The sequence below is a fragment of the Nycticebus coucang genome, chromosome 2 (genome assembly GCF_027406575.1).
Source record: "Nycticebus coucang isolate mNycCou1 chromosome 2, mNycCou1.pri, whole genome shotgun sequence".
Classification (NCBI taxonomy): domain Eukaryota; kingdom Metazoa; phylum Chordata; class Mammalia; order Primates; family Lorisidae; genus Nycticebus; species Nycticebus coucang.
Window position 1 is genome coordinate 13,430,440 of NC_069781.1, and position 14,893 is coordinate 13,445,332.

Below are 14,893 nucleotides of genomic sequence, written 5' to 3' on the forward strand. Positions count from 1 at the left end.
TGTGCCAGGCATTGTGCTATGTTCTTTTCCTGCACTAAATGGCTACGCATTTGCAAGTTTTCCCATATCCTCATCAGGGGAAAGGGAGGTTCAGTTAGGCTTAACAACTTGCCCAAGGTCCCACAACTCCTAAGTAGTAGACAGGCTTTTGGAGCCCTCTTTGTCTCACCCCGAATTCACCATGATTTTTCTATTATACCACATGGCCTGTATTTACATTCCTTCACACCATAAATAAAATAACTAAACAAACTTTATTCCAAAAGCAATATATATTTAGAAAACTGAAGAAAAGGAAGCTTATGTGCATTAGCGTCTTAGCTCCCCAGACCTCTCCTCTGCTCACTTTCTAACTCTGAGTCCATTTGGCCTAGTCTCTTGGTTTAGTGTGAACTATCAGGGATGGCCAACTTTTTTTCTCTGCTGCACATTGGGAGAATAAGAGATGTCTTGGGCAGCACAAACGCTAACAAAAGCTGATTAGGAAAAAAAAAAGATCCTGTGCATACTTCTCTTGGTATCTAACATCAGAGATAAGCAAAAAAAGTCCTCACAAAGTCAGTATGCAGCCTGTGGGCTGTAGGTTGGACACCCTTGCGCAGGTCCTGCTGTGCCCTGGGATTGTTTCCTATAGCATCAGGTAATGATGAAGTGATTGGGCCTCAGAGGACAGAAAGTTGAGGATAGCAACCGGGAGCTCTAGGTTTTAGGTTTGATTTTACCACTGGTTGATCTGTGCTGTCAGGCGTAACCTTTTTGCTAAGGGCCTTCTTTATGGAGAAAATGTGGGAATTGGATTAGATCTCTGTTGTTCTTTTAGTTTTGATATGTTTTTAACTCTGTAGTGCTGATTTATGTTTACTTTGTCAGGCTCATGGAGATGAGAGAGTAGACAGATCTGTTTTTAGAATCATCCGGTGAGTTTATCTCACAGAGTGTGACCAATTGCTGGTCCTCAGTCATTTTTGGTCAGTCTCATTCTTACCATTTGGATCTTTGAACAGGCGAAATGAGAAACTGGAGACTAAGGCCAGTGTAAGATGTGTTGAAGGAAGGAAGCTTTGAGGATCGTGAAACTAAAGGTTGGGAGATGTGGTGGTTGGATAAGTCTTAATTCCTGTCCAGCACCAACACCTCACACACACTGAAGGAAAGGAGAAGCAGCTCTTAGGGCACCTTGCAGTCAGCAGGTGGTTGTTAGTAAGCTTTACTGAGAGAGGGTGACAAAATTATGTCAGTTCTCTCTTACATTTTATTAATAATAGCTGTCATTTGTTGTTGCAGATCTACTATCTGCTAGATACCTTGTATCCATTATAATCCTTAAAACTACTCTCTCTAATGATTTTACAGATGAAGTCAGAGAGGCTTAATAACTTGTCTGTGCTCATGTAGCTAGCGAGTAGCATATCTGGGATTCTAATCTAAAGCCTAGACCTTACTGTTTCATCTTCCCTCACCTATATCATAAATCTCTGCCCCTGTGTTGAATCCTTCCCAATAGCTGAACAAGTTCTGGTATTCCTTAATCTTGAAGTTAATACCCACCTTTGACTCTCCATTCCTACTCAATTGCTGTTGGATTCTCTCTTTTTTCAAAGAGTTACATGCATACTTCCATTTATTCATCAACCCTCTTGAGTTTGTCTTCTGCTTCCTCATTAAACTAGAGCTGTTTTTATCAAGGTCATTTAAAATGTCCATATTATTCAATAGCCATTTTTTTCTTCTCATCTTGATGCATCAATACAGTTGACCATTCCCTTCTGTTTGTTCTGCCTGGTTGTTTTCTTTCTTTCTTTCTTTTTTCCTTTGGTCTTTTCTCTAACCATCCTCTAAATTGGTATTTCTATAAAGTAGTCCTGGTTCCTCGTTTGTTTCTCTGAACTCCCTCCCTAAATGATCTCAGTCTTTACCATGGTGTTAAATACCATCTGTGTATAGATGACTTCCAAAGTTATAGCTTCAGTCCAAACGTCTCCTCTCCTTTCCTAACTGGAATGTTCAGCTCTGCACTTGACATTTCTATTTAGATGTTTTGCAAGTTTCTCAGACTTACGTATCCCAAATGGAACTCTTGGATCTCCCCTCCAACTTGTTCTTCTTTCCTATTATCAAATGGTCACATTCTCAGTCTGAGTGCAAGCCTGTCATTCATACCTCCTCCTATAACCTGAACGGTCCACCCCTCTCCACATCTAATCTGCTTTCAGGAGTTGAGCCAACATCCAGGCTCACCTGGGCTACTGCAACAGCCTCCTGATTATTTTCTGTGCTCAGATTCCTGTCTTCTTCAAAACCATTCTCCATTTGTCAGATCAAATTTTTAAAACTATAAATCAGACAGTTTTTCTCTTGATTACAACTATCATCGCCTTTACCAAAAAAAATAATAAAAGACAAAAAACAAAGCTCCCAGTCCCTCTGATTCTTTACCCTGACCTATGGGGCTTCAGCTGCTTCATGTGATGCCACTTGCCTCTTTATCTGCTGTGCTTTAACAGTACTGGTGTCCTTGTAGTTCCTGGATCACGCCTATCCCCTTTCGAGTCCCCAGAATCCTGGCACAGCTCTTTTCTCTGCCTTAAACACCCAGTCCTCTGTTCCTTGACTGGCTGCTCCCTCTCATCCTTTAAGTCAGTAGCGTTGCCATCCTGATGAAGCTTCTTCTGACCACATCTCAGTATGGCCTTTCCTTCTCCTCCATTTCCTTCTTTGTTCCTTCTTTGGTTTTGTAATAACACTTTTACAAGCTGCATGTTTTGTGATACACTTATCTCTCATTTCTCTTCAACTAGACAGTAAGCTCTGTAAGGGCAAGGCCCCTGTCTATATTGTTCAGTGTTAGATATCTAGCACTTGTTGTAGTACACAGTGTAGTTGTAGCTCAATTTGTAAAGTGGACAACTAAACGTAAAGTGAGGCTCGCGTGTAAAATCTCATTTCTCCCTGGAAGACTGGAATCAAACCGTCCGTCCACATGCTTCATACCAGTTATACACTGGCCTATAAACAACTTCATGATTAAGCAGAATGCTGCTGAAGAGGCCTTGCTTGGCTGGCAGGCATTTGAAAGGCAGCAAGGAGGTTAAAAATCTGTGGTTTGCAGAGTTACTGCTTTTCTCCCTTGTTTTCCATATTAACCTAGGCGTGGCATAGGTAAGACTGGTCTTGACCTTGGTCTCCTGGCTTTCCTTCCGGAGATACTCAATTTGGTTTCTGTAGCTTAGTAGAAAGTATAGTTTGTTTGCTAAGACAGTTATGAATCTCGCATGTACCTTAGTTCCTCAAAGTGATCGCTGGTCAGGGAGGGTTTTCATCGTGTCTGGAGCAGAATGGAAAGGACTTTGAGACAGAAGTTGGCTTTGATTTTTTTTTTTTTTTTTTTCTTTTGGCCAGGGCTAGGTTTGAACCCGCCACCTCCGGCATATGGGACCGGCGCCCTACTCCTTGAGCCACAGGCGCCGCCCTGGCTTTGATTTTTGTCCTAGTCCTGATTACTTTGGAAGACAAAACGAAACCTAAGCCTCTGTTTTCCTGTTGTAAAGCAAGAGAGTTAGGTGAGATGGCTTCTCAGGTTTCTTCCAGTGTTCATCACGGCAAAATCTCTGATTCTTGAGGAAATTATGGATGCTAATACTGGAGGTAAACAAAAAACTGCAGCGTTTAAGGAAGTAGATCCTTCCCCTAAAGGCATTTTTAAGGAGAAATAGTGAACACCCCCACCAACTACTTTAGCAGGTGGAAAAAGAGAATGATAAATTCCTTGGAAATTCAGAACTAGCTCCTGCCAGGCTTTTATCTTATTGAAAATTGTCCAAAGAAAAAATATTTTAGAATCTACTGGTTTGGGGCTTTGATGACTTATATTTCACCTTTCCAAGAATTAGAAAGGTAAATTAATTGCTGTGGCACCCCTAAAAGAATCTTTTCCACATTAATGCAAACATGAGTCACTTGGTTAAAGGACTACACTTCACTTAAAAAATGCAAAGGACAAGAGAGAAAGAGGGTGGACCAACTTCTTTCATTCTGAGTCAGTCAAGAAGATTCTAAGCAAATGCACGATTTTAATGTGAATTTTAATTTTCACAGTCGCTAACAGCTTGCATCCCTTTTATTAATTTTTTTCTGTGGAATGGCCTTCATGCTAAGTACTGTAGACCACCCAAAGGATAGTAACTAACTGGTCAACATATGGAGATGGTCAACATAAGGAACTAGGACAACTACTGATATGTAAGTTGACCACCCAAAAGATTGTAACTAATTGGTCAACATATGGAGGTGGTCAACATGAGGAACTAGGCCTACTAGGTACTGATGTGTACTTGTGGTGCATGTCCAGTCTATGGAAATTAGATCAACTTCAGGAAGTGGTCAGTGCAGGGAGGCAGTCACCTATGGAGGTTCTGCTACACTTATCCCGCTTATTCTCAGAACATCTTTTGGATGGGGTGGTAGTTTTTCATTGTTATTCCAGGTGAAGAAACTGAAGTACTTAGAGGTTTTAATTTGCTAAATTAAGGCCCATTTAGCAAGCACTTGAGTTGGGATTTGACCAAGTACATGAGTAATGATTCATTCTTTGAGCCTACAGTGTAGCTAAACACATTTTCAGTATTTTTAATGGAAGTGAAAAAATAGTAGGAAATTGATTACACCCAATTCACTAGTCCAGTTGTATTCATACTGTGTCCTTTTTCCTAGAGATCCTGGGTGTTTTCTTTTCACCCTGTCCTACCAATACATTTCTTTCCTTTCTGTGATGCTGCTTAGAGAATATTCATTTTAAGCATTCTAAGTGAAACCAAGCCTCGAGTTAAAATAATGAACAGTCATATTTTGTATGATCACATAGTAATAGTTCACGTAAGTGTGACCTTATTTGTAACTTAGCATCTTCCAGACCTGTTGCTTTAAATAATTTAATAAAACAGGGTTTCCCTTCCCCCACTGAGGCCCCACTTTTCTCCCCAATCACTTTAATTATGTGAGCTAGAATCTTGTTTCTCACACATCTTCAGTTCTCAGCCTTGTTAAAATTAATCATATAATCCTCCTTTAAAACATAGTATTAAATCACCATAGTAACACAGTATCTGAGCTTTATAGATAAAACATAACAGCCATAAGGAGGTAGCGTTTGGTGTCCCCTTGACAGCTCTATAACTTTTATAGAAATGTGTTCCTTCTCCTGGCTGCGTAAGGTGGAGGGATAGCATTACTTACACCTGCTTTATTACCACGTAGCTTTTAAATTGCCACCTTGTTTTTGTTCACCTTCCTAGTTAAATAAGAGTGGAACACTTTCTTTTCTTTCTGAATTGTTTTCTTGTACTCTTTAACCATTCTCCAAGGGATAGAGTTGTGTGCTTCAATAGGACCAGGCAGGGTCCATTGACCTTTATATTGGGATACCTTAAAAATCCTTTTAATTTTCTTTGTGGCTTATATAATGGAGTTTTAGAAAGACAGTCTACCCTATGTTTGAAAACTTAATCCAAAACCTCAATAAGAATTCTACCTTTAGAAAAGGTTTGGTAGACTGTGATTTTTCATGACAATTTATAAAGTAATTGATAGGTGATAACCATAGATACATGAGTCTTTTAACAATTTGAGTATATTGACTTGAGTATACTTTGTAAAATATAGTGAGTCCTTTTGAAAATGTCAAAGTCTAAAATATTTCGTTAATATAAATTTACTTACTAGAATTTGGAAAGGTTAAATTTTTAAAAAAGAACGGAATCCAAGCTAAGTGGTAAACTGATTTTAGAATGTGGATTTTAAAATATTTTGTAACATTTAAAAAAGTTTCTGGATTAATATGATTAGTAATATGATTTTTAATTTTAAATTAATATTTTAAAATTATGTCACATGTGTGCTTTTTGTATTGATGCAGGAATTTTTAGCTTTTTAAAAAGCATCTTTTTAAAAAATATTGTTTCCATGTCTTAGAAAGCACCTTGCAAAGCTAGACATTTCTGTATTTCTGTCCTCTAAAATATGAAATATGTTCCTCATAAATTCAGAAGTGTGAAAGATACAGAAATTTAGGAAAACAACACTTCACTTTGTCTTCTTGCGTCCCAATTTCAATTTCAGCTCCTCCCCTTAGTAGCTCTGGGAACTTGAGTCAGTTACCACTTATTCTGGTTTTTAGTTCCCTTTTAAGTAGGCTGGGAACCTCATGTAAATTCCACGGTGGTTGTGAGAAGGGAGTGAGACGATATATACCAAGTGTGTAATTTTGGACCTGAATGTAGTAGTCACCTCAATTCTGCTGTTGGAATTGTTGCTTTCTGAGCTAGAGGAGATACCATGTAAGCGTCAGGAACAGCATGCTGGTGGTGTGGCCTTTGGACTCAGAGCTAGGTTTAAAATCCAGCGTTTTGACGCTTACCAGCTGGGACCTTAGGCAGTGCCCTCCAAGGGTCCTCAAACTTTTTTTTTTTTTTTTTTTTTTTTTTTTTATAGAGACAGAGTCTCACATACCGCCCTCAGGTAGAGTGCCGTGGCATCACACAGCTCACAGCAACCTCTAACTTGAGCTTACGCGATTCTCTTGCCTCAGCCTCCCGAGCAGCTGGGACTACAGGCGCCTGCCACAACGCCCGGCTATTTTTTTGTTGCAATTTGACCGGGGCTGGGTTTGAACCCGCCACCCTCGGCATATGGGGCCGGCACTCTACTCACTGAGCCACAGGCGCCGGGGGCCGGTTCACTGTCCCTCAGACCGTTGGAGGGCTGGACTATAGTTAAAAAAAAAAAAACTATGAACAAATTCCTATGCACACTGCACATATCTTATTTTGAAGTAAAAAAACAAAACGAGAACAAATACAATCACACCGCCTCATGTGGCCCACGGGCGGTAGTTTGAGGAGCCCTGCAAGTGAGGTTAATAAAATGCACCTTTTGGGATTGACGGGCTGATTAACAGAGCTACCTCAGGGCCTGAGCTCAATTAGGGGAAGATATGATACTCTGAGTGTGACTGCTGAGGTGGTCACTACCATGGGCTGCAGGCTGTGTATATATATATATATTTTAAATCAACTCTAAGTCTGTTTCCGTGAAGTGTGTAAATTTTAAGTTCATTTATAAAGAGTTCCACTGAGAGAGGAAATGTTACAGGTTCAACGACTTGTTGTGATTAGATACTTTATCTAGGAACTTACTGCACATTCATTTTCCTCTTTGTTCTGTCTTTGCCGCAGCCTCACGGTCAGCCAAGTTGGCCAGAACTTCACATTCGTGCTCACTGACATTGACAGCAAACAGAGATTCGGGTTCTGCCGCTTATCTTCAGGAGCGAAGAGCTGCTTCTGTATCTTAAGGTAAGGGAGAGTGGCTGGGGCTGTTGGCTCGTCCCGTGAAGCAGTGTCAGCTTTTGCGTTGTTCTGTCATTAAATTTTCCAGCTGTTCTCTTTATTTTCCTATCTGTTTCCCATAAGTCACTGCACTTGGGGAGAAGGACTTCTCCATGTTGTTCTTGCACTTTAAGCTCTGCAGATAATTGTATTTATTTATTTGTATCACGTCCCTTGGGTGGGAAAGGGACCCTTGCTTCTGAGCAGTATGGGGAAGCTGGAGAGTCCGCCTGACTTCAGTCCCTCCTGCTGTTATCGGGAACTGTCAGGAATTAGCCTGTTAGTCTTTCCCTTGGACATTTTGTGTATGTAAGATTATTAATAAAGTATGTGTCTGTAGCTTGGGACGTCTTGCAGACATGGATGGTATCCTCCTTAAAGTAACACCCTTTCCCCCTTTGGGTCAGTGAAGGAATAATCGTTTCTCAACATGGCTACCTCTGTAGTGGTTTGAAAAAAGTACAGAATCCGGTAAGAAGGCTTCTTCAGGTCTCCTAAAATCCCCTTCATACATACACCAGAGCCCCACTTGGCTTAATGCTCTGTTTCCTCCTGCCGGAGGGGTAAGGCAGTTCTGGGACGGGAGGATGTTTGGAAATCCGATTGTGGAGGCTGGCTCTGGGGCTCCTGCTGGGCGCCTCCTGAGGGGAAAGTAAAGGCATCCCCCGGCTCTCCTCTCTCTCCTCTCCATCTGCCTCGGTTAAGTAGGTGTCAGAGGGGCCTGCCTCTTGTCTCTCTCTGCTCATGTGGAGCAGAGGGGCAGGGCAGGAGGGAGGTGCCCATGACAAAACCCGGGCCCCCAGTCTAGGGCTTGGGCCTGGGGATAAAAGGCCAGAGCCTCTATGGATTCCAGAAAGGGTAGCTCTCTGCTGTTCCCCTCTCTGCACTTTCTTCTTCTCACCGAGAGAAGACTCCCATTCTCCTGCCTCCCTCCTCCCCCCCACACACTGTAGGGGAGGAAGGGCTGACTTCTACGTTTCTTTGCTCACTGACTCTCAGCCTGGACTTACATACGTTTGCATTTTTCTCTGGAAATCTTATTATTATTTTTAGTCAGTGAAGTCAATTCTCTCTTGCACCAAGCATAGCAGTCATAATCTGGGCACCAGAGGACAACTGCTGGTGAGACTTCAGGAGGGGGCACAACCTGGTTGCTCTGGGAGATTATGGGTGTGCAGCTGTTCCCAAGCTCAAGCTTGCCTGAGCATTACTTGTCCGGAGGAGTAGACTTTGATGTAAACAATTATTTACTTTTTGATTTAACCATGTGCCTTTTTTTTTCCTTTTTCCTTGTTATATTTCAGCCCTGGCCAGGACACTGCATACTGTATAGTGGACTCTTGAACAACATGGAGGCTACACTGCCTTCTCCCATTTGAAAATCCATATATAACTTCTGACTCCGCCAAGATTTACCTACTAATAAATGGCTTCCTATTGACCTTTTGCCTTCCCGAGAACATATACAGTTGATTAACACATAATTTATATGTTATGTGTACAATATATCATATTCTTTTTTTTTTGCAATTTTTTTTTTAATTTATTTGGCTGGGGCTAGGTTTGAACCTGCCACCTCCGGTATATGGGGCCAGCACCCTATTCCTTTGAGCCACAGGTGCCACCCCAATATATCGTATTCTTATAGTAAGCTAGAGAAAAGAAAATGTTATTAAGAAAATCTTAAGAGTCAGGATGTGGTGGCTCATGTCTGTAATCCCAGCACTCTGGGAGGCCGAAGCGGGTGGATTGCTTGAGCTCAGGAGTTTGAGACCAGCGTGAGCAAGAGCGAGACTCTGTCTCTACTAAAAATAGAAAAAAAAATACAAAACAAAAAAATGAACTAGGCATCATGGTGGGCAACTGTAGCCCCAAGTACTCAGGAGGCTGAAACAAGAGGATTGCTTGACCCCAGGAGTGTGAGGTGGCTGCGAGCTGTAACGCGAAGGCACTCTACCCAGGGCGACAGAGTGAGAGTCTGTGTCAAATCGTAAGAAAACGTGTTTATGTTCACATTTGAAGTAAATCATCATAAAGATCTTTACTGTGGTCTCTTCACATTGACTAGGCTGAGGAGGAGGACAAGGCGGAGCTGTTTTTGCTGTCTCGGGTGACAGAGGTAGGGGAGGTGGAAGGGGAGGCAGGCACGTGGTTGTACTTTTTATTTTATTTCATTTCATTTTATTTTATTTATTTTTTGAGACAGAGTCTCACTATGTCACCCTCAGTAGAGAGCCATGGCGTCACAGCAACCTCAAACTCTTGGGCTCAAGCAATTCTCTTGCCTCCGCCTCCCCAGTAGCTGGGACTACAGGCTTTTTTTTTTGTTGCAATTGTTAGTGTTGTTTAGCAGGTCTGGGCCGGGTTCAAACCTGCCTGCCTTGGGGTATGTGGTTGGTGTCCTAAGCACTGAGCTACGGGCATTGAGCTAGTTGTACTTTTTATTGAAAAAAATTCCCTTTATATGTAGACCCTTTCAGTTCAAACCTGTCTGTATTCATTTGGAGATGGTGGGGCTTGAACAGAGTTCTTGAAATTTTGCAAAACTTTTCCCCCTATTTTTGGGTTATGATGTTTCTTTCTTTCCAAGGTTGGAGGAGGGGGGTGGACAGTGTGTGTGTATGAACTTTAAACTGGCACTGTCGCACTCACTGAGCAAATTCCTGAAAGTAGAAAACTTTATTTAAAAACTCACATTTACAACTGTTTTCTGCTGATTCTGGTGTGTGACTTTGTGTGCCTGTATAGATAGGATCGTGGATTTTGGATTGTGAGAAGCCAGTGGAATAGCCTTCATGCTGTCATCATTTAGAATGAAAAATAGCAGCAATTGTGTTTATTCTATCTGTTAGTCTAGCTTGGAACTATGGAGAAAAATTCAGTGGGTTAATCCATTTGTTTGTCAGCCCTTAATTGAATGCCTACTATTAGCTAGTCCCTGCCCTTCAAGGGGGTCCCACACTAGCCGGGGAGATGGATGATCACACTACGGTGTGCTATATATAATGCATAGAGTGGTCCCAGGGCGTGGTGTCTTCTTACTATTGATTTTCTAGTGCCAGAGGATGGTGACTGTGGTTAAAAAGAAAGAATCCTGTATGAATTCTGGAACGTGTATTTTATGGGAATTTAACACGGTGAGGGGAGCACTCTTTATCTTATTCAGCATGTGCATGTATAAAGGGCACCCACAGTGGCCCTTCCCTTGTGTTGGGTTTGGGAACATTGCTAGGTTGGAACCAGCATATAAATGGAAGTGTCCACCATTAAACCTGGAGGACTGGTTGGCAGCATGTCGGCTGGGGAGCAGAGAGGTCCGCCAAGGCAACAAGGGCACAGTCGGTGTCCGCGTTAGATGGTTGGCATCATCCTCTGCTGCTGCTCGATCTTGCTTTCTTTAGATGATTTCCCTTTAGTCGCCCTTCCTTGTGTGCTCACAGCTACAGCTCTTGCCTGCTGATAAAGTTACCTCTACTTTGCTTCCATTTCTTTTCATGGGGGTCGTGGCTCCAAGTAATGGTATCTGAGCAGATATAGCCTCTGCTGTTCCAAGACTTAGCTTCGCTTCCTTGCTGCCAGAGCTCCCAAGCTTATATTCTTCCTGGCCCATGTGAGCCACTGTGCTTTCACATGTCCACTCATCATCCCAGACTAAGCCTAGGTACCTCCTTGGGTGGCCTTCCCCATGCAGATGTAATCATTCCCTCCTCTGGGCACGCTCAGCATGCTTTGCATACTTCAGTTACACATTCTTGAACTTTGATCTTCCTTTGTCTTTCTCCTATTGGAAAATCAACTCTTCAGGGGTAAAGACTATGTCTTAACCCACAATGTGTCTCCAGCACTTAGTGTAGTACCTGACCAAGATACTGTGTGCATGGTGTTCAGAGAAAGAAGATGCATCCGAAATGAAGGGGAGGACAAGCTTCACGGGACATTAGTTCAAAGAGGAAATAGGAAATATGGTTATTGGCAGAAGTAGGGTTGATATTGCCAAACTCAATTCATACTAATTCTGAGAATCTCACAGTGGAGCTCTAACGTTGAATGATGGGCATTTTCTCTCTCAATGGCTAGGCTATCTGTATTCTGAATTTAAACTTTATTTCACAATAAAAAGTTCTTAGACATCTTTTAGATAATATAATTTATTTATTAATAATAGGTTCATTTTTATTTTTCTGTTCCTGCCCCACTAGGATATAAATTTCATGAAGTATGGGAATTTTTATGTCCCCCAGCCCCACACCCAATTATGTTCAAGGTTTATGGAAGATTGTCTGGCACATAGTAGGTACTTCTAAGGCTTGTTTTATGAAGGAACGAATCCCCGGGAAACAAGCTCGTGTGTATTTGTTTTTTTCATTTTAAGGTGGGTTTGAACTCCTGCCACCAGCTAATCTTGACAGAAGCGTAGTCATAGTAGACTATAAATGTGTCTCATTAGCACAAATGCCACTGTAAAGTCAAATCAGGACTTCCTCTCACAGTTGACTAGTTCCTGCCATTAAAAGATTGTACTTCTCCTTGAAATTCACCATATTATTTAATTGCTGGATGGTAGTTAATATTAAATTTAAAACACCAGCTAGGAGAATAATAGTTGTGGGTAGGTTAGTCATTTTTTGGTGATAAACCCAGGAATGTGGAAGCATTTTAGCATTTACAGATTGCACTGAGGGAGTCTGATGTGGTATCTTTCAGTATTATCAAACAAAGTGACCTGGGATTTAAATTGTTTCGTGGCTTTCGATTTGCTAAAATGGCACACACTCTCTCAGGGCCAGAACTGTAATGAGATAAGCTAGTTCTAGCCGATTTATGGGTTTGGATCAACAGAAGGAACACAAAAGTTCAAAGCTATAAATTTATTATTTGGAGGTTATAGGAGATATGTCATACATAATGAATTTTTTTTTTAGTCTTTATAAAGGAACTTTGCAGATATTTACATTGTACGATTTTCTCCTTTATTCTGTTGGGATCTTCCTTAAGCTCTTGAGAAAGCTTGAGTAACTATCCAATAAAACTGAAACTTGTTATACATTTTGGGAAAAAATTATTTACTTCATCAAGATGTTATCTAAAATATTTTTAGTTTAACTTTTAAATTTTTTATTTAATTAAAAAGTAGCTGAGTACCTAGCGTATACCTGGAAGGAGCAATACGTAACCCTTGGTGTCTGGCCTTTATTTACCTCCAGTCTTCCTTAAAATAGACAAGAAAGATTGAACTCCAGCTCCCCATTTGAAAACCTTTCTGAACTTTGTGTTAGAAAATGAAGATGGTAAGTTCTGTCATTCACCAAACATATAATTGAATATGCCTCTAGGCATACTGTTCATAGGCCACCTCTGATTTTGATATCCACCTCCCATTTTCTGCTACCCTTACTCTCACAGGAGCCACTCAATCTTTGGAGAGGGGATATGTAAACAAGTAATTGTGATAAGTATTGTTTCAAAAAATATATATGTGCAAGGTGCTTTGGGGATCACAGATTAGGCAGTGCCCATTTCTAACTGCAAAACCAGAAAAAGTATTGCTGATGGATTCCAGTTGAACTGGGGCTTGTAGAATGAGAAAAGGCTTGCCTGGAGGAGAATGGAGGAAAAGCTTTCTAGGCAGTGAGAACTGGTGTGCACAGGCCCTGAGGAATGAAAGATGGAGTGAAATGACAGGTAGAACGACGTGAAAGAATGCTGAGAGTGCCAAGGAGAATGCTGAGAGTGCAGTAGCTGGAGAGGACGCCAGGAAGTCTTGGGGCTGGATTGTGGATCGTAGGAGTGCTTGTGGGGTGTGCTCCCGATTTTAGATTTATCCCAGAGTAAGTGGAAAGCTGTCAGGAGCTTTGGGGCAAGTATTAGAAATGTTAATGTTTATAGACAAAGGCTAGAGTGGCTTTTTGTGTGGGAAACATGCATAGGTTTTCCTGGTTATTGTTACAGGGAACATTCCATGTCCCTTTGGAAGTAGCGCTCAGATTTAGCTTGGATTTTTCAAACTTCAACTGAAGGGTTTTTGGTTTTGTTTTTTATTGTTTTTGAAAACAGTGTTCCTGGGTCCTGGCTGGAGAGAGATTGTCCTCCATCCCATGCCAGTTAGCATGCAGACTTGTGTTTAAATGCCAGCGGTGTTAAGTGAGACTTCTTTGTAGAGCACGTTCTGACCTCGTGGTTGGGACAGCCATTGGATGCTCTTCTAGCCGCATTTGTACTCATTTTCTTCTCAACACACCAAAGCTCAGTTTTCACAGAGCAAGTAAGAAGCTAGAAGTGATAAAGGAGTCTGGTTTTAAGATCTTTGGCTTCCCTTTCTGACTACTCCAGCGTTTTTAAACCACATGTACAGTTCCAGAGAAGAATGAAAGGCCCCTGTTTCCTCAGGCAGGTGCGGTGGCAGAAGCCCTTTCAGATTTTGTGTTTGCTGCTTTAGTTTAAAGTGTTTGCAGGGTGGGGGAGGGAATTGGGGAGGAAGGTTGTGGGGACAGCTTCCAGATTTTTACCTTGGAAGCAGGTGCTGGTGAGATATTCCAGAAACAGATGGAATCTCCTATTCTTTTTTAAAGCTATTTATGGTTGTCTTGCCCGAGGGTACCCTGCTATACAAAAATGCACAGCCTGACGGTTGAGGGCAGTTGGGCATCAAAGCCGGGGTCCCTCTGGGAGAAATCAGCCTTTCTTCCCAGTGCCTCGAATGACATTATGGAAACCTGGATTTTTCATACTTTTTTAGCAGAGGACTTTCCTTTGCCTTTTGAGTATTTCTGCCCCACTGGAGCGGTTTGATTTCCTTTTAATTCTTCCCCTTAAAAGCAAGAAGCTATTATATCGTTCCTGTTTTCTGGGATGGTCAGTTGGGAGAAGGTCCTGTTGCTGTGGCAGATTATAATTTCATCCATTATGGATCCTGGGGCGTGTTGGTGTCAGAAGCCTATGGGCCCGGGGAGGCCCCAGCTAGGCTCAGGGCCCTTTCTGAGTTCTTTGGTACTTTGAAAGGCTTACGTGGGGGTGCAGGAGGTGGAGGCAATGTGTTCTTCTGAACATCACTTTGTGGGAGGTTATAACGTTTTATTCTTAATTTTAAAAAAATGAAGCAGTTGAGGAATGTTGCATGTTTTATTGCTATACAGAGGCCTTCATGCTCAGAAACGTTATAATCCTCTGGGAGCCACAACTCAACAATGTAACAAGATGTACAGTTTAAAGAAAATCACCTTTGAAGAGAAGAAAGGGAAATAACTAAAACTTCCCTTGCACTCCTGGCAGCCTGCTGTTGGAGGTTGGTTTAGGAGCCAGAAGCTGTACTGTTGGAAAGACAGGTGTGTTCTGCAGCAGCGGCCATGGGCTGGGACCAGCAGCCAGCCTCCTTTTCTCCTACTGGTCCTTTTCAGAGGAAACCATCCTGGTGTAGCCTTCCCTCAAGCAACCTGAGCCCCAGGTTTTAAAGCGTTTGAAACTCTTAAGACTTTGGCTAAAAGAAACTTTTTATTTTTGAGACTGAATAAGTT

General features: G+C 41.8%; 1 protein-coding gene across 9 annotated transcripts in view; it reads left to right on the forward strand.

The window, feature by feature from the left end:
* DENND1A (DENN domain containing 1A) overlaps positions 1 to 14,893 on the forward strand; it is a 536,096-nt gene that overhangs the window by 172,948 nt on the left and 348,255 nt on the right. For all 9 annotated transcript variants that reach the window (XM_053562936.1, XM_053562903.1, XM_053562912.1 and 6 more), the window contains one exon: positions 7,230 to 7,349. In XM_053562936.1, the coding sequence (XP_053418911.1) occupies positions 7,230 to 7,349 (120 nt within the window). The remainder of the gene's footprint in view (positions 1 to 7,229; positions 7,350 to 14,893) is intronic.